Source organism: Umbelopsis ramanniana (genome assembly GCF_025399195.1).
Source record: "Umbelopsis ramanniana AG unplaced genomic scaffold K450scaffold_31, whole genome shotgun sequence".
Lineage (NCBI taxonomy): Eukaryota > Fungi > Mucoromycota > Umbelopsidomycetes > Umbelopsidales > Umbelopsidaceae > Umbelopsis > Umbelopsis ramanniana.
In genome coordinates, this window is record NW_026252117.1 from 159,319 (window position 1) to 174,215 (window position 14,897).

Genomic DNA, 14,897 nt, shown 5'->3' on the forward strand with positions numbered 1-14,897 from the left:
CAGCATTCAGTTGGTGTTCAGCTGATATATAGTCTAATGCAATTGGATTAGTCTGAAGAGTAGTTATGTACCTTATTGCCCATTCATTATATCTTTTTGAACGTTTCCGGGCATGTAAAAATGTTACTTGAATTTGACTATCAGTGCTTTTAGCAAAGCAACCTGTAAAATGCACTCTTTCCTAATGATGAGTCCCTGGTTCCAATGTTGTTTGGGTTGCACTACCCTGTTTACGCCTTTATTTTATCACAAATGAAAATGAAGGTGGTACGTGAAAATCCCCACTGCGATCGGGGGACATTTGATGACGTTTGAGGAAATTTCAGCTCCTGCCAAACTGACAAATTTCACTTAACTGTTGTTCAGTGTACCTGTCTATTAAACTTGCTATAACAACTGCCCCTCGGTGCACTGAATACTACATGTCAGATCGTCGAGAATACTCACCTCCACGTGGAGGACAACGCTACTCAGAATGGTCTGATGAAGAATACCCACAAAGTCGTGGCCGCGAGAAATTCAGGTCAGAACGGGGTGCGGACAAAGACAGAAGCTATTTAGAAGATTACGAAAGAAGAAAGAGATCAAGGCATAGCCCATCGCCTCCAGAAGGTATGACATCAGTTTAACAGATCCTGCCTCTAGTTTTCCTTACTAAACGCGGAATGTGCGCTTGTAGATCGTCGATACGGCAGAAGACGACTATCTTCATTCTCACCAGAATATCGCGGCCCTTCACGTTCGCGCTCAGATCGCCATAGCCGTGGTCGTGAACGTGAGAGAGATCAAGATGGAGATCATTACATTCCAAATTATGACCGTGATGGCTATGCCCCAGCACCGAAGTATAGTCAGTTGCCAGAAAATACTATGCAGTATGGTTATCCAGGTCAGTGAATTATGAGACCAATGTAGCGTATGTTCCGTAACTAGCATAATGACAGCTTGCAATAATGTATGTTCAGATATGCAAATGCTCGGATGGCAAGGACCTGGTGCTAAGTATGTTGATAATGGTTATGCTTTATGCACGGTATTATGAAAAGCTTATACGGTCATTTGTTATAGCAGCCCTACCGTAGACCCAAGTCAGTTGGACTATTTAATAACTTTCAAGCAATACTGCGACTATATTCGAAGCACAAACCCTCGCACTCACTTTGACGATGACGAATATACAAAAAAATATACTGTATATAAGGAGAAGTTTAACGCTAAGCAGCTTGCCACCTTTTTCGAACAACAAAAGGATAAAGAATGGTTTCAAGAGAAATACCACCCATCACTGTCGAAAAAGAGAAAAGAAGAACTGAAGCATTTGAAGCAGCGATACTACAATCAATATCTGATCGACCTTGAGAATGGCAAATATGATGATGTACGATTCGATGAGCCAGAAGGTGGTTTTAAGCAACAGGATACTCAAATGTCAGGCACTGCTGAGGGAGAGGCAAGCGAAGAATGGGAACCAAGATTGATCATCAAAACTGTTCCTCCCACAATCCCTCGAAATAAAATTGTTGAAGTAAGTATTTGGGCATTGGAGGATCAGCAGGCTGCAGTATTTTAACAATTTATGGTAGATGTGTGAACAAGTCGAAGGATTTGATTATCTTGCCTTGTCCGAACCCACACCAGCCAAGAAGTTTCACCGGCTTGGTTGGATCAACTTTAAGGAAGGCACTGATATCAAAGCTGCGTTTGATAAACTCGATAATCAAAAGGTACGGAATGGCTACAGGTGGTACATATCAACGCAAATGCATTAATATACTTACCTTTCCTCATTAGATTGATGATTTTACATTCCACTTAGCTATGAACAAGATTCAGTCCTCTCAGAATCGCGTCCCAAGACATGCGCCAGAAATTTCAAATACCACCGAGAGGATCAAACTGGACTTGGAACGGGCGAAGCAAGTAGCAAAAAACTTGGAATCGGAATTGGGAGACAATGTAAATGGCCTGGAATTGGTTGAAGTCAGAGCAAAGCGTTTGTTAGAACAGCATGACGAACGGTTGCAAAATGGCGAAAATGAAGAGGATCCCGAAGGTTCAAGCAGTGAAGAGAAAGAGGAAAGATGGAGAATTAAGCGACAATTGGATATCATTCTGACATATCTCAGAAATGCCTTCATGTTTTGCTACTATTGTGGACTAGAATGCGAATCTTTTGACGAGCTAGGAAAAAAATGTGTGGAACCACACTATCGAAAATCTGCACTACTATCAGGGGAAGGAAGTGGTGACCCCAAAGATGCCAAGAGGGGTAGGGTTCTAGAGCTTTTTAGTTCTCCAATCGTCATATGTATGATATCTAACCTATTTGTTTTAGTCGCAAGGTGGGCAGAGAACCTTGATCAGAAGATTGATTTGAAGATCAACACCCCCGATGACCGTACGCTGGAAAAGATGGGCGGCAAGGTGCTCCAAAAGTAAGAACTTCATAGTGCCATATGCCTCAATAATTGATTGTATGCTGATAGCCATCTTTATAGGGAACTCGATGCATTTGTTGAGCAAAATGTGTTGAAGGAACACGATGCCAAATTCAAGTGTAAAGTCAAAGATTGTAAAAAGGCTTTCAAAGGATATGGATATGTTGAAAAGCATATCAACATGAAGCATCCAGAAGAGGTTGAAGCTATCAAAGCTGAAGTGGAGTTTTTCAATAATTATGTGCTGGATCCGAACCACTTGCTTCCAACATCTGGTCAGCAAGGCTTACCATCCGGCAATGTTGCCGGACTACCTCTCAACACATCATCTGCCCCACCGTTTATGATGGGAGTAGGTAATGGTATGCGAATGGGAGGAGGGTTTACACCCGTGCAAGCGGCGGTAATGGGAACGCCCTGGAATCAGATACCAAGAATTGGATTCAATGAACAAAATTCATGGTCTGTTATGCAGCGAAGAGGCTCACGGAATAGCGCTTCAGATATGCACGGCCCTGGTGGCGTGCCAAGCGGCGCAAGGTGAGATGATGAACCACTTATACAAAATGTATCAATGCACCCAGTTACTAATCAAAATTTTAACAATAATAGTCTTGATATGCCGAAAGATCCACGCCAAGTGACCTCTTACGTAGATCTTGATGCTCCTGCTGAAGGTGACTCAGAAATGTCTTTTCTCTAGATAGTAAACCTCTGTCGGAAAAAAAGATCGCTTGACATAGTAAATACTATCAGTAATATGTAAATGCAATTGCAAATTGAAGAAACAATGGCACTGTAGTCATAAAGTCAATGTTGCCCTTCATTCCCCTTTTTATGACTATCCTCATCGGCAAAATATAGAAACCTTGACCAGCTCATTCTATCAACATATTCAATTTTGAATGCAGTGAATTACAGCAGTACGGTCGTCAGTCGTTTCAGTTATGATGGTATCTTGATAAATCCTTTGTCTTACTTATTAGCATGGTCAGCGTTTTGCAATACGTTTCTGTATGCTGATAACAACATGCTTATCCTGTGAGGCCGCCATGAAAAAAAATAAAAAAGAGAAGGGGGTGAGTAGTTATAAGCGTAGCCAACCGTTCGTATAGAAAAAGGTATTGTGATATTAGGCTTTTTGACAAATGCTTGATAATTTGGTTTTAGTGATCGAAGTAGCAAAAATTTCAATTTTTGGACCAACGTTGAATTTGATGACGTCAACCATAACTTCAATACCATAGCTTGTTCCAAGTCCAAGTTGTGAAGTGTGAAGATTTGTACATTGACATGACGGAGCACGAAAGCACGATTGACCTCAATCCAGCGGCGGACGAGATTATCGACGACAGCATGGCAGTAGACGATGGTATGTTTAGTTTGCTTGGGCAAATCACGAAAGGATCGACTTCCATTCATAGTCATGATCAAAAGACGCACCTGGAACGTGAATTTACATTAGCCTCAAAACACATAATACTCACGTTACTTCTGATCAATAGCCCCTGCTGTAAAGAGAAAGGGAAGAGGATTTGCTTCTACGGCAGGTAAGCTCGACTGTTTAAAATTTGAATCGCTTGATCTTAAGTGAAATCTTAACGATGCGTTTTCTTGACAGAATCCCGCGTTTCAAATAAATACGACAGCTATGATCGTATGGATGAGGACTCAACCGTCCAAGTTTCTACAAATGCTCAGAGATGTAAGCGCACATATTCAGGAACATTGAGCTTTCGCCATTTTTGCTAATGATGTTCTTTTATAGCCGTCGAAGGTTGGATCGTCGTTGTTACCGGCGTGCACGAGGAAGCTGATGAAGAGGCTGTTACAGAAAAGTTCGCAGAATACGGAGAGATAAAAAACTTGCACCTTAATCTCGATAGACGAACAGGTTATGTTAAGGTATAGGAGAACGACCGATGTGTTTAATGAATTCTGGATCATGGATGCTTACATTTCATTTTGAACTTCCATTGTAGGGCTATGCGCTAATTGAATACGAGACATACAAAGAAGCCAAAACAGCAATCGACAGCGCCAACAACACCCAATTCTATGAACAAACCATCCACGTAGACTTCACATTTGTACGACCTCCAGAAGGTTCCGGCAGACAACCAGACCGTAGAGATAGTAGAAGACGTCAACGAAGTGCTAGCCCAGGCAAGAGATGGTAATTTGTGCTTAATGCACCATCTTCGGCAGCAATATCAATCCGATAACATCGAGTTGCCATATTACAATTAAAAGACAAAAATAAAAAATTACTTCTGTATCAATGACGTCGTCAGGATTTCAATGTCCCTCACACTTATAAGCTCTAGTGCAGAAGTGGTTGTTCAGCTCACAGTATAACAAATGCGCATACCTGCACAAGGTCGGTCATGTTACAACCTTTTACTCCAGCAGCATACATACGAGTACAGCTTTTAAACTTTTTATATGAATTACAGAACAACCAGTATTAGAAAGTCTCATAGGCATTCGACATCGGCTATCGGCCTTAAAAAAGGATAGAGATTCATATGCGAAGCCCGATGTCGTCCTCGGCTTATGGAGCGATACAGAAAAGCAGATAGAAAAATTGTGCGAGATACGCTCGGAAAACATATGGAACTCTGATAGCAGAAATCGACTCAATGATGTTCTCGACGACGTCATGTCTCTCTTGTCGCTGTTCTTTATGAGCATAGGCAAGACTAGAGAGATCCCCGCTGTATACGCTCAGCTAGTGACCGTCAAAGTAAGCGTTGCCGTCATAACCGACCCATTAATAGGTTTATAACATTCATTTCCCATCGCTATAGCAATATCTTGATCAATTGGTTGAAATGGGTGTCTACACAGAGGCATTATTAATTCCAACTGAAGGAAGATTAAATGACATCAAAAGTATTATAGACATGAATGCGGACAAGCCAGAAAGTACGCCAGCGGTAACTAGTCTTGTGCGACGAAAGCTTTCAAAGTGCAGTAAGTTATCTTTCTGAAAATTCCTTTTGGAAGCGTTCGTCAGTTGATTATTTCTATTTGCCTTCTATAGAGGAGACGCTCGCCACATTATTTGCCAACCTGCATGAAGTGTCACCTGATTTGTAAGTTCGCCATTTGAGCTTATAAACGACACGACAAACAATGACTGACGGTATCAAATTGTAGAAAACCCATACAAAATGAACTTGTGGAGTTGCGCCGACAACTTTCTCTGTTAGCAGGTCGAGCGTGTGGCTTTTCAGATGTCGATATACAAGAAATCCAGAAAAGGGTTTGTGGTTTTATTAATTTGAACAGCACGCCATTTCGGACTGAGTTAACACTTGCTTTCATAGTTGCGAACAATTGATAATACGAGAGTTGATGGCAAATTTTTAGCTCCAAATGGATCTATACCTGCAGGACAAGCCTTGGTGGTCGGCTTATTGGAGCAGCTTTTCGAGGAAACACATGATTTGATGGCCTCGACAGACAGCGTATCGGAATCTCTTGTTCCCATAGCAGAAAGGCTGAAGGAGATCAAATCCAAATTAGAGCGACTATCCTTGACCCATCGATGGACTCTTCGAGAAACGGATTTATACACATTTCAGGTTCGAAACTTAACTTGTACTACATGTGTCTAAATGGACATCAAACTCACTCGTCATTGTAGCTTCAATTACAGGAGATCGAAAAATTGCGAGTAGGAGGCAAATTCTTGGATGCTGAAGGCAAAGTGCCTGAAGGCCAGGCTTTGTTAAATTTCTTGTTGCGAGCATGCTATAGGCTGATGTCTAAAATGCTCAGTGAAAGTGTTCCTGTCGCTGAGGCTCTCATGCCAGTCTACAACCAGCTCAGCACAGTTAGGCGATGTCTGCTGGAAGTGAACAAATGGGGTGCACCAGATTCTGGTAAGTACATACAGAATTCTACTCAACTGACATTGGAATGAAAGGCTTACATGGCTTTAATTGGCAACCACAGTCCGCGAGCTATATCCATATCAAATGAAGTTGGCAAGCATCGACAACATGAGAGTCAATGGTACATTTTATGACGAAGATGGAATGATACCGGAAGGACAAGGATTATGTGTAGCTATTTTGAACGAATGCTATGATATACTTCATGATTTAGTCTCTAAAGTCGAGGATGTGGCCAGCGATGGCAGTGACGAAGAAGGGGAGTGAATGTAATGAATACGCCAAACTTAGATCAAGCTTCGAATTGGAATAAAACTTGTACTATCAATAATGTTTCATCATACACAAAACGGAAGGAATGAGATCAGTTGAGAATTTATTTGAATGAGACTGGCAAAAACTGGTGTTTTTACGCAAAAGTTCATCTATAGAATTCTTTAGTCGAAAAGACCTGTAAACGAGGAAATAGTAAAGTTAGTTTATACCCAATTTCATAGACATACATGGAGAAACTCAATACTAACCGAAGCCCATATCGTCATCAGACTCCTCCTTCTCCTCTTCCTTCTCTTCAGCAGCGGCTTCCTCAGCGGCACCACCAGCAGCAGCACCACCAGCAGCAGCAGCGGGGGCAGCAGAACCAGCGGAACCGATGTTCATGAGGAGACCAGCAAGGTCTTGGCCAGCGAGGGCCTTGGCGTAAAGGGAGAACCAGACGGGCTCAACTTCGACGTTAGCGGCCTTGACAAGGGTGGAGAGCTTGTCAGCCTACAACCGAAAAAAAAGGTCAGTTGAAAATGTCAGCTTGTGTGAATCAAATCAGTGTGCAAATTTTCTCGTCGTTGCATCGGCATTTCGACAATTGCGGTTTAATGAAAGGTTGTAACTCACGGTAATCTCAATACCGTCGTCCTGGAGGATAAGAGCTGCGTACACAATGGCGAATTCGGCAGACATGTTGGTTAGAAAGGAGGAGCTTCTTTGGGTGCGAAATTTTTGCCAATTTTAAGAAAAAAAAAACACGGATTTGAAGAGCACGTGACCTGGATCAAAGGTGCATGTCGTTTGAAACGACCATCTTGTCCATAGCCGCAAAAGCAGTTCAAGAATCCATTCTATTATGAAAAACATCCATAAATTATGTGTTCCTGTGGCTAACGGTATTTTAGTCTCAAGAAGGACACCAGTGGTAATACTCAGTTAGTGTATGGTAACTTGGCAATTACATAGTCTTGGCTTCAATATCCATCGACAAAATAGTATGTTCATTTAACATTTATAAGGATATAAAATTACATAAGAAACGACCTTCTATCTTCGACACTCTACATCACTGCTACGGTCAGAAAGTGGGTTCACCAAGGCAATCCATAGATGTCACAAAGACTTCGTTTCTACTTCATATTGTTGAAAAGAGAGTTTGTCATCTTCAATACTTGAATCTACTGCTGCGACTTTTATTTCATATATCAGGCTTCATACAGCGGAGCCACCTTCACTGTATGCTTAGACAAGTTTAATCTGTGACGTACTGCCAGATCAGCGTTTTTACTTCAAGAGACAAGCGTAATTTTCTGTATCCTGACAGAATCTACGACTTTATTCATTCCTAAACATCTTATGGCCTGTTTTTCAACTTACTATTGGGGGTTACTGTTAACAAGCACAACATTTACTACGTGGTGAAAAACTTGCGTATCAAATATATGCCATTTGATTGGTCGGCGTCATAAATTTCCCATTTTGACTTTCGTACAGGCCCAAAAAAGATAGCTCTTCTGCAAAGGCATCGCGATAGATCATCAAACATGACTCAACCAGTTCACTCCGTTCTGTTTGACTCCAACGCTGATTCCAACGCATACTATAACCAACAAGCTGCCTCTGGAGGAGATAACTTGCAATTCTATTCATCATCTTATGGCGATAATTACAATGCCTCGCCTTCATACTACGGCAATGCACCTCCCGGCCCGCCAGCCAACATGCAAAGTGGTAATAACTTCGACTACAGTAGATCCCCTGGATCTTTTTGGAGTGCATTTGGAACAGGTGGATTCGATGATGAGCCTCCGCTAATGGAGGAACTTGGCGTCAACTTCCAGCACATTAGAGCAAAGGTGAGATTCAACTTATTCAGGGCATTTGCATAAACCCACAGTCTAACTTGTAATAATAGAGCATGGCCGTATTGAATCCTTTTAAACCTGTTCCATCCAACATTATGGACGATGCCGACATGGCAGGACCTCTGCTCTTTATCCTTATGTTTGGCGTTTTCCTTCGAATCACTGGTAAAAGCCATTTTGGATACATCTATGGTGTAGGAGTGCTTGGCATGGTGTCTATCTTCCTCATCCTTAATATGATGAGCCAAACTGGTATTGACTGGTCACGGACAGCGAGCGTTTTGGGTTACTGCCTACTACCTATGGTCATGCTCAGTGGATTTAGCGTTGTGCTTCAATTAGGAAGTGCCATTGGATTTATCTTGTCAGTCGTTAGTATTCTATGGTGTACCTTCTCAAGCTCAGGCATGTTCACGAGTGTTTTGCACATGAATGAGCAACGCTTTTTAGTCGCTTACCCTGTAGGTTTATTTTATGCCTGCTTTGCCTTGATGACCGTATTTTAGAGGTCTTCGCTTTTCTTTGAATGTATATAATACAATACCGTGATCGATCAATAATACAGGCAATAGATGATTTTAATCTTCGCACTGTTAAAACCAGCACACCACGATTTGAAAACAGAAAAAAGTGCTTTATTACAGCATTGAATTTATAAATGTGAAATAATCAGTCACCTCTTCGTCTTGGCGATCGTGATCTGGAGCGTGATCTTCGTGGTCGATCCACGTCTTCGTAGCGTCGACGGCTGTAGCGATCCGCTTCACGATCCCAGTCAGCATCTCGGTCATAATACGGACCTTGGCTGCCACGACGATGATTGTCCCTGCGATAGTCGTCTCTTCGTTCTCGATCAGAATATCGTGAATGATCTCTGTCCCTACCTCCATCTCTGCGATCTCTCTCGCGGTTGCGATCACGTCTGTCGTAGCCTCCTCTGCGATCGTCTCGTCTGCCAGTATGACGTGAAGTGGACTTCATTTGGGAGTTATCATTAAAATCAAGGTACATATATATATATGTGTATTCGATGAAGAGTGTATCACTTACCTCCATTTTTTCTAAAGTGTCACGAATTTTTTGGTATCCTTGATGCTGCTTACCGGAGAAGTGAGAATCCAAACGGTCTGGCGCATCTCCTGTCACAAGAAATGCTCCACAAATTGTGCAAACTTCCATTTTCTTATCTGAACGTGCGGCATTATCTGCTTTCTAAAAATTTCATTCAGATTAGGGATAAAGTACAGGCGGAAGCTGCCATTCTAGAAGCATATAACTTACCTCCTTCAGTATGGCATGCTCAGCTTGGAGTCGTTCGACTTCCCTGGTCAAGTCGGTAGCTTCCTGTACACGACCTTCTTCTCCAGCCTCTTCAATCTTTCAAAACATCAGGAAAAGTTAGCTACAATCAACCATTAAAACTGTTATCATTTCTTGTCATCCACAAACCTTTGCTAAAAGATCTTTGATTTTGACATCAAGCAAGACTAGTTTTTCTTCTCTTTCACCTTTAATGGCCTCAGTATGCTGCAGAGAGCAAGTTAATATTTTACATATTACATGTTGAAATTCTTTGAAACTTAAGTACCTTGTCGTCCATGGATTGAATCGTTAATCTGCCTCGGCCTCGTCTGATTTTCTTATCCAAGTCATCGATGAGAAATGTCAGGTATTTCACAAAGTCCTGTTCATAGGGATATTTATATTTGTCTGGACTATTCTGGTACTTCTCCTTTAATCTGTCGTTATGAATTTTGTCGCATGGTCCTATGAAACAGAATATGTTCAGTGTTGGAATCACAGAATGACTCAGCAAATGGCACATACCTAGATCAGATTTGGTATTGGTGAACAGCGATGAAGGACAAAATTCGACCAAGTAATGCTTGCAAACCTATTATGACGCATCGAAAGGTGTTAATAGAACAAAACATATCAATTATAATACTCCAAGTCAATAGTTGATTATACCGAATCGTCCCAAAAGTCCTTGTTATCAACATCGACGTACTGCGACATCAGCTCATCGAGCATAGCCTTTTGAGCATCTATTCAATAATCAGTACAAAGATCAGTTATTGAGTCATGATCTGAACGGTATATGAGAGAATAACTTCGATGCTTACCCATGTTGTCAAATCAGTGAAAGGCGCGATGATCTGAATCACGAAGCAGTAAGGTGAATTTCAATGGCCTCCTGGCACACGTGACGGCTCTTTCAAACCTTTTTTTTTTTTTTTTTTCTTACAGCCCGCCTTAACTCATATCCTACTATTCAAATGACACGCTACACTAAGTTAGGTCGAAAGCAGCACGTAGATAGTGGAAGCTGGGAGTCTGCCCCCTTGACTCCGGCAAAGGTTAAACACCCAAGATCCCGCGACGATGGAGAGCAAGAAGGTAGCGGGTCGGGACAGAACAGTGGAAACAAGAAGAGAAGCTTCTCCAAGCTGGATGGTAAGGAGTGACTAGGGCTGCTCATTTACAGGGTTCAACGTTATTCAAATTGTTTTGAATTTAGGCCAAGGAGAACAGAGGATGTCTGCTAATGAGAAGAGACAGAAGCGTAGAGCCGTGCAAAAAACCACCAATACGGTATGTGGCATCATTTTGCTCCAGTCACAGTGTATTTTTACTTGCAGCTAACGCATAGAATTGCAGATATGTTTTGCTTGCCGACAGAGGGGTCACAACAGCAGAGATTGTCCCAATTCAAAAGAGCAAAGCACCGGAATCTGCTACAACTGTGGATCAACCGAGCACTCATTGAAGGCTTGCAAAAAGCCTAGGAATGGGAGTAGGTGTCTGCCTCTAATGGGTTTTTATAGCCAAGTTCCATAATACTAATTCCCTTTTTTTTTTTTAGCCAAGTTACCTTTTGCTAAATGCTACGTCTGTGAAGGGACAGGACATTTGGCTGGCCAGTGCCCTAAAAATGAGAAGGGAATGTACCCTAACGGTGGCAATTGCCGTTTCTGCGGTAAAGTCGACCATTTGGCCAAAGACTGTAAAATGACAAAGGAGGAGGCTGGCACTTCCGTTGTTGGAAAGATTGACTTGTCCAAGGGTGCGGATGATGACGACTTCCACATCTTTGTTGAAGAGAAACAGAAACTTGGTGAAGAAGCCAAGGTTGAAAAGGAACTTGAAACATTTGTAGAGAAGCGAAAGCCTCAAGCAAAGAAGAAGGTTGTCAAGTTTTAACTAGACTCTCTACAGTTATCATTTTTTGTAACATAATATACTCAAAATTGTGCATTATCAGGATCCCATTTAAAATCAAAATTTTACAGTAGTTATATCAGCTGCTTTGAACCGAACAGGCTTATATTGCAGACTTGACATTTGCCTGGACAACTGTATTAGCTTAAAAAGAGTACGACCGTAACTTCAAATTTATAGGTGATATATATGCCTCGATTTGTGTTTGGAAAAGTTTGTCATGTATTTCCGAAGAATATGGAGCAAAAATGCAGAGTCAACTTTCAAACGAACAAAGAACAAAATAGCGGCGAGAGCGCAATAACTAAAGTAATTCACCAACTAAAAAAACGCTAATTTACAAAACCATGGCGCAATAGTACAAGAGTCGAAGTGTCAAAGCAGAGACAAATAAGTGGGAAGTGTTACAAAATGGGTTTGCATAAAAAGGGTGATGAAGAAATCTACTGCCGTGGCTGATTGAACTCGCTGTCCTCGTCAAAACCCTCGTCATAGAATTCGTCAAAAGTGTCCTCCCTATCTGATTCATCTACATCGGTATCCGTCGTGTCGTCATCCGCAGGTTCTGATTGTTCACTTTCCGGATCTAATCGAAGGTTGTCCATGGTCTCGCTGTAGATAGTTATTAGTTAGTATTACGCAGAATTTGATACAATGGTCTTAGATGTTCGCATCAAGTACCTCAGTTCTTCAGTGAGACTATAGTCTTTATGATGGTTTTTGAGCTTTTGCAGTTTATACCTTAGGTCTTGTGACTATGAATGAAGTAATTTGAGTTGACAGTGTCAGCAGAAATTATCTTTGAAATGCTCATCTCGAAGTATGATAATTTGACATATTATAACTAACCTTTTGAGTCTGCTGGTGTGAATCTTGTAGCTGCAATGACTCGTTCAATGAAATCATTCGTACTCGAGCGTTCTGAAAATATACGACGAAACTTAATTACATCTTCGACGAAGGGCAATTGTATAAATGCATGCTGTACTTACATTATTTGGGTCGTTGTTTGCATCATTGTTACTTCCCTCGGCTATTGAAGATTTTCTAGTCCTCATCATACCGCTAGAGACATACTGATTATTCGATGCTTGGGCATTGGCAAGAGCCACAGAGTGTTCTCGCCCGTTTTCTTTGTTTTTCAAAGTTAGTTTGGAGATGGCGTCCGTTAATGGGGCGTCATCAATATCATTGTCGTCTGACGGCTCTTGGATTGCTGTCTCTACTGGAGAAGCCTGGAAGTTTCCATCCGGTTTTAGTTGGGCTAAAAGGCTATCTATTACAATGTTAGTGGCACGTAATTTTTCGCCTTTGTCAGGTAAAGTAGCCACGATGGTCCTAAATACATATATTTTTTTGTCACAGTCAAAAAGTCAATATAAACAGAATGTTGATCTTGGAGTGAATGACTAAAGAATGTATACTTACGGATTTCCCAAAATGTGCGTGTTTTTCTTTCTGATATCGATTAACTCTGATTCTTGACATTGCTCCAAATCGCGGACATAGCCTGCTGACAGGCTGTGGTCTGAAGTTGGGTTGTTGCGACTGCGGCTCATCTTTGAGCCAGGGTTATTATGCACGAGATGTCGAACTTGGTTATGAAGCCTTTGTTCACTGTTATTTAGAACAGAAGTCGACTGCTGTCGTGGTCGTTGCTGTTGGCGCATAGGTATGGATACTTTCGTGTTAAGCTTTTTTTTTTTTTCTTTTGGTAAGGAAACAAGCAGAGCCTTGAAGAGACATGACTCAAAAAATCTCCGCCACTGGGTCACGCGGAGCGTCACAACTTTGAGTGCTCGGCATGTTTGAAGCAAAAAAATGATTGATATTGTTAAAACAAATGGTATTTATTGGTAGAAGAGCTACCATCCTCCACTATTTTAATAAAGGAAAGGGAAGAGCCTGAACAAAAAAGTGATGAGATTACACAGGAATGTTATAGACAGCCAGCACAGCAGATGCAAAAAATGAACATACCTAGCAGTTTCATCGGCGTAGGCCTGATAGTCAACGCCAAATCTTTCGAATAGCACTTCCTCCTCAACTTGAATTCGTCGAATTAGTGCATATGTGACCAGACCGGCCACAAAGATCAGAACAAACCAGTTTGTGGCGGCCAATCCGAAGCCAACCCATATCAACAATGTTCCCATATATCCTGGGTGTCTGATAACTTTATACGGACCATCTGTACAAATGAACCTAAGGAAAAATTGCGTCAGGGCTACGGGCGGGCACATTGTCTTGCAAAAAGCGAGTGACTTACATATCATCTGAAACAGTAAGATCAACTACAAAGAATTGGTTGACATGGATTGCCCAGAGTCGTAACAATACACCTCCAACCATCCATCCAAGGCCAACCCAGCCGAGGAACGACCACATATGACCTACGCCAGTAGTGAGCCAGATGGGAGCGAGTAAAGATAAAATGAAGCTGGTAAGCAAGAATCGGCCACTTCCGCGATCATCTTCCGTGACATAGCCGCTTTGTAAGTTACGAGCAGATCTCTCGCGGTTAACTTTGGCGAAATATGCGAAATCCGCGATTGCGACCAAGTAACTTAAGATCAATGCCACACCCATTTCGTACTGATGTCGAGTCGAGAAGAATAACAACTCCGAAGACGAACTTGGCACGAAGGACTACATTTGTGTGTCACTAAAAATGTTCCCTTTCAGAGACTAGGGCAGGAAATTGGGATTATTGCCAAATACATGCTAGATGTAACGATGTTACAAGGTGATATGCATTAAAAGTGTGTGAGAATTAAAGGATGTCAATGGTAGTGCGTGGTTCGTTGAAGTTGAATAAATTGAACAGGCAGTGCCATCTGAGTATAAACCCATGCTTGCCTAAACTCCTTATAAAAATATAGCGAGGGGAGAAAATGATCACGTCGCATGTCTTCAACTTTAGAACGCATACACACAGCCGTGGTTACCGTTCCCAGAGCAAATCGTCAGGTTGGCCAGTTAAAATTACGCCTGTGCTGCGAAGAGAAGCTGTCGTATCCAAATGGTATCTCGGCAGTCATTGGGGACCCGGCAGACTTGGAAGTGGTGCTAGATCGCAGCTGCCTTCCTTTGATCATATCCTTTTATTAGCTACACTATCTATTGACATATTTTATCACTTCATCTCCATCATCCTGGTTTATTGGCCTTGACAATCTATTTACTGCGAAACTAATATAGCATTC

General features: G+C 41.7%; 9 protein-coding genes across 9 annotated transcripts; 5 read left to right on the forward strand and 4 right to left on the reverse strand.

Annotated features, from left to right (window-relative positions):
• The first annotated feature begins 365 nt into the window (after positions 1-365).
• Positions 366-3,322, forward strand: K450DRAFT_243261 (uncharacterized protein). The gene is made up of 9 exons (XM_051589390.1): positions 366-612; positions 680-889; positions 966-1,002; positions 1,069-1,525; positions 1,584-1,724; positions 1,792-2,269; positions 2,336-2,435; positions 2,499-2,978; positions 3,051-3,322. The coding sequence occupies exons 1-9, from the start codon at positions 423-425 to the stop codon at positions 3,139-3,141; spliced, it is 2,184 nt and encodes a 727-aa protein (XP_051444208.1). The 5' UTR covers positions 366-422; the 3' UTR covers positions 3,142-3,322.
• Positions 3,323-3,684: 362 nt separating this feature from the next.
• On the forward strand, positions 3,685-4,746 carry K450DRAFT_243267 (uncharacterized protein). Its single transcript, XM_051589391.1, has 5 exons — positions 3,685-3,810; positions 3,944-3,988; positions 4,060-4,143; positions 4,207-4,343; positions 4,421-4,746. The coding sequence occupies exons 1-5, from the start codon at positions 3,732-3,734 to the stop codon at positions 4,616-4,618; spliced, it is 543 nt and encodes a 180-aa protein (XP_051444209.1). The 5' UTR covers positions 3,685-3,731; the 3' UTR covers positions 4,619-4,746.
• A 35-nt stretch (positions 4,747-4,781) lies between these two features.
• K450DRAFT_243275 (uncharacterized protein) lies at positions 4,782-6,725 on the forward strand. Its single transcript, XM_051589392.1, has 8 exons — positions 4,782-4,818; positions 4,895-5,184; positions 5,249-5,414; positions 5,485-5,536; positions 5,601-5,706; positions 5,771-6,028; positions 6,091-6,328; positions 6,402-6,725. Exons 1-8 carry the CDS (start codon positions 4,800-4,802, stop codon positions 6,605-6,607), a joined length of 1,335 nt encoding a protein of 444 aa, XP_051444210.1. The 5' UTR covers positions 4,782-4,799; the 3' UTR covers positions 6,608-6,725.
• Positions 6,574-7,318, reverse strand: K450DRAFT_243278 (uncharacterized protein). The gene is made up of 3 exons (XM_051589393.1): positions 7,232-7,318; positions 6,865-7,108; positions 6,574-6,791 (listed from the first exon to the last, which is right to left on the reverse strand). Exons 1-3 carry the CDS (start codon positions 7,295-7,297, stop codon positions 6,778-6,780), a joined length of 324 nt encoding a protein of 107 aa, XP_051444211.1. The 5' UTR covers positions 7,298-7,318; the 3' UTR covers positions 6,574-6,777.
• Positions 7,319-8,039: 721 nt separating this feature from the next.
• On the forward strand, positions 8,040-9,078 carry K450DRAFT_243280 (uncharacterized protein). The gene is made up of 2 exons (XM_051589394.1): positions 8,040-8,460; positions 8,520-9,078. Exons 1-2 carry the CDS (start codon positions 8,149-8,151, stop codon positions 8,973-8,975), a joined length of 768 nt encoding a protein of 255 aa, XP_051444212.1. The 5' UTR covers positions 8,040-8,148; the 3' UTR covers positions 8,976-9,078.
• Position 9,079: 1 nt separating this feature from the next.
• K450DRAFT_243284 (uncharacterized protein) lies at positions 9,080-10,643 on the reverse strand. Its single transcript, XM_051589395.1, has 8 exons — positions 10,596-10,643; positions 10,441-10,517; positions 10,297-10,363; positions 10,058-10,236; positions 9,919-9,996; positions 9,751-9,846; positions 9,520-9,681; positions 9,080-9,444 (listed from the first exon to the last, which is right to left on the reverse strand). Exons 1-8 carry the CDS (start codon positions 10,597-10,599, stop codon positions 9,139-9,141), a joined length of 969 nt encoding a protein of 322 aa, XP_051444213.1. The 5' UTR covers positions 10,600-10,643; the 3' UTR covers positions 9,080-9,138.
• Positions 10,644-10,716: 73 nt separating this feature from the next.
• K450DRAFT_243291 (uncharacterized protein) lies at positions 10,717-11,808 on the forward strand. The gene is made up of 4 exons (XM_051589396.1): positions 10,717-10,926; positions 10,991-11,064; positions 11,131-11,266; positions 11,336-11,808. Exons 1-4 carry the CDS (start codon positions 10,749-10,751, stop codon positions 11,671-11,673), a joined length of 726 nt encoding a protein of 241 aa, XP_051444214.1. The 5' UTR covers positions 10,717-10,748; the 3' UTR covers positions 11,674-11,808.
• Position 11,809: 1 nt separating this feature from the next.
• On the reverse strand, positions 11,810-13,404 carry K450DRAFT_243296 (uncharacterized protein). Its single transcript, XM_051589397.1, has 5 exons — positions 13,120-13,404; positions 12,684-13,029; positions 12,541-12,612; positions 12,373-12,446; positions 11,810-12,299 (listed from the first exon to the last, which is right to left on the reverse strand). Exons 1-5 carry the CDS (start codon positions 13,359-13,361, stop codon positions 12,278-12,280), a joined length of 756 nt encoding a protein of 251 aa, XP_051444215.1. The 5' UTR covers positions 13,362-13,404; the 3' UTR covers positions 11,810-12,277.
• A 92-nt stretch (positions 13,405-13,496) lies between these two features.
• Positions 13,497-14,412, reverse strand: K450DRAFT_243298 (uncharacterized protein). The gene is made up of 3 exons (XM_051589398.1): positions 13,961-14,412; positions 13,672-13,896; positions 13,497-13,596 (listed from the first exon to the last, which is right to left on the reverse strand). Exons 1-3 carry the CDS (start codon positions 14,278-14,280, stop codon positions 13,575-13,577), a joined length of 567 nt encoding a protein of 188 aa, XP_051444216.1. The 5' UTR covers positions 14,281-14,412; the 3' UTR covers positions 13,497-13,574.
• Between the last annotated feature and the right edge of the window lie 485 nt (positions 14,413-14,897).

Coding starts and splice junctions, on each gene's coding strand:
- K450DRAFT_243291 (XM_051589396.1), top strand. CDS start 10,749: ATGACACGCTACACTAAGTTAGGTCGAAAGCAGCACGTAGATAGTGGA. Junction 10,927..10,990: donor AAGCTTCTCCAAGCTGGATG/GTAAGGAGTGAC, acceptor TTTTGAATTTAG/GCCAAGGAGAACAGAGGATG. Junction 11,267..11,335: donor CAAAAAGCCTAGGAATGGGA/GTAGGTGTCTGC, acceptor TTTTTTTTTTAG/CCAAGTTACCTTTTGCTAAA.
- K450DRAFT_243275 (XM_051589392.1), top strand. Junction 5,185..5,248: donor CTCAGCTAGTGACCGTCAAA/GTAAGCGTTGCC, acceptor CCATCGCTATAG/CAATATCTTGATCAATTGGT. Junction 5,415..5,484: donor ACGAAAGCTTTCAAAGTGCA/GTAAGTTATCTT, acceptor TGCCTTCTATAG/AGGAGACGCTCGCCACATTA.
- K450DRAFT_243296 (XM_051589397.1), bottom strand. CDS start 13,361: ATGCGCCAACAGCAACGACCACGACAGCAGTCGACTTCTGTTCTAAAT. Junction 13,030..13,119: donor ACGCACATTTTGGGAAATCC/GTAAGTATACAT, acceptor ATATGTATTTAG/GACCATCGTGGCTACTTTAC. Junction 12,447..12,540: donor CACACCAGCAGACTCAAAAG/GTTAGTTATAAT, acceptor CTTCATTCATAG/TCACAAGACCTAAGGTATAA.
- K450DRAFT_243267 (XM_051589391.1), top strand. CDS start 3,732: ATGACGGAGCACGAAAGCACGATTGACCTCAATCCAGCGGCGGACGAG. Junction 3,989..4,059: donor AGGATTTGCTTCTACGGCAG/GTAAGCTCGACT, acceptor TTTTCTTGACAG/AATCCCGCGTTTCAAATAAA. Junction 4,144..4,206: donor TTCTACAAATGCTCAGAGAT/GTAAGCGCACAT, acceptor GTTCTTTTATAG/CCGTCGAAGGTTGGATCGTC.
- K450DRAFT_243278 (XM_051589393.1), bottom strand. CDS start 7,297: ATGTCTGCCGAATTCGCCATTGTGTACGCAGCTCTTATCCTCCAGGAC. Junction 7,109..7,231: donor ACGACGGTATTGAGATTACC/GTGAGTTACAAC, acceptor TTTCGGTTGTAG/GCTGACAAGCTCTCCACCCT.
- K450DRAFT_243280 (XM_051589394.1), top strand. CDS start 8,149: ATGACTCAACCAGTTCACTCCGTTCTGTTTGACTCCAACGCTGATTCC. Junction 8,461..8,519: donor TCCAGCACATTAGAGCAAAG/GTGAGATTCAAC, acceptor TTGTAATAATAG/AGCATGGCCGTATTGAATCC.
- K450DRAFT_243298 (XM_051589398.1), bottom strand. CDS start 14,280: ATGGGTGTGGCATTGATCTTAAGTTACTTGGTCGCAATCGCGGATTTC. Junction 13,897..13,960: donor CTTACTGTTTCAGATGATAT/GTAAGTCACTCG, acceptor ATTTTTCCTTAG/GTTCATTTGTACAGATGGTC. Junction 13,597..13,671: donor TACGCCGATGAAACTGCTAG/GTATGTTCATTT, acceptor TTTTTTGTTCAG/GCTCTTCCCTTTCCTTTATT.
- K450DRAFT_243284 (XM_051589395.1), bottom strand. Junction 10,364..10,440: donor AGGACTTTTGGGACGATTCG/GTATAATCAACT, acceptor GCGTCATAATAG/GTTTGCAAGCATTACTTGGT. Junction 9,847..9,918: donor TCAAAGATCTTTTAGCAAAG/GTTTGTGGATGA, acceptor ATGTTTTGAAAG/ATTGAAGAGGCTGGAGAAGA.
- K450DRAFT_243261 (XM_051589390.1), top strand. CDS start 423: ATGTCAGATCGTCGAGAATACTCACCTCCACGTGGAGGACAACGCTAC. Junction 2,270..2,335: donor CCCCAAAGATGCCAAGAGGG/GTAGGGTTCTAG, acceptor TATTTGTTTTAG/TCGCAAGGTGGGCAGAGAAC. Junction 2,979..3,050: donor GGCGTGCCAAGCGGCGCAAG/GTGAGATGATGA, acceptor TAACAATAATAG/TCTTGATATGCCGAAAGATC.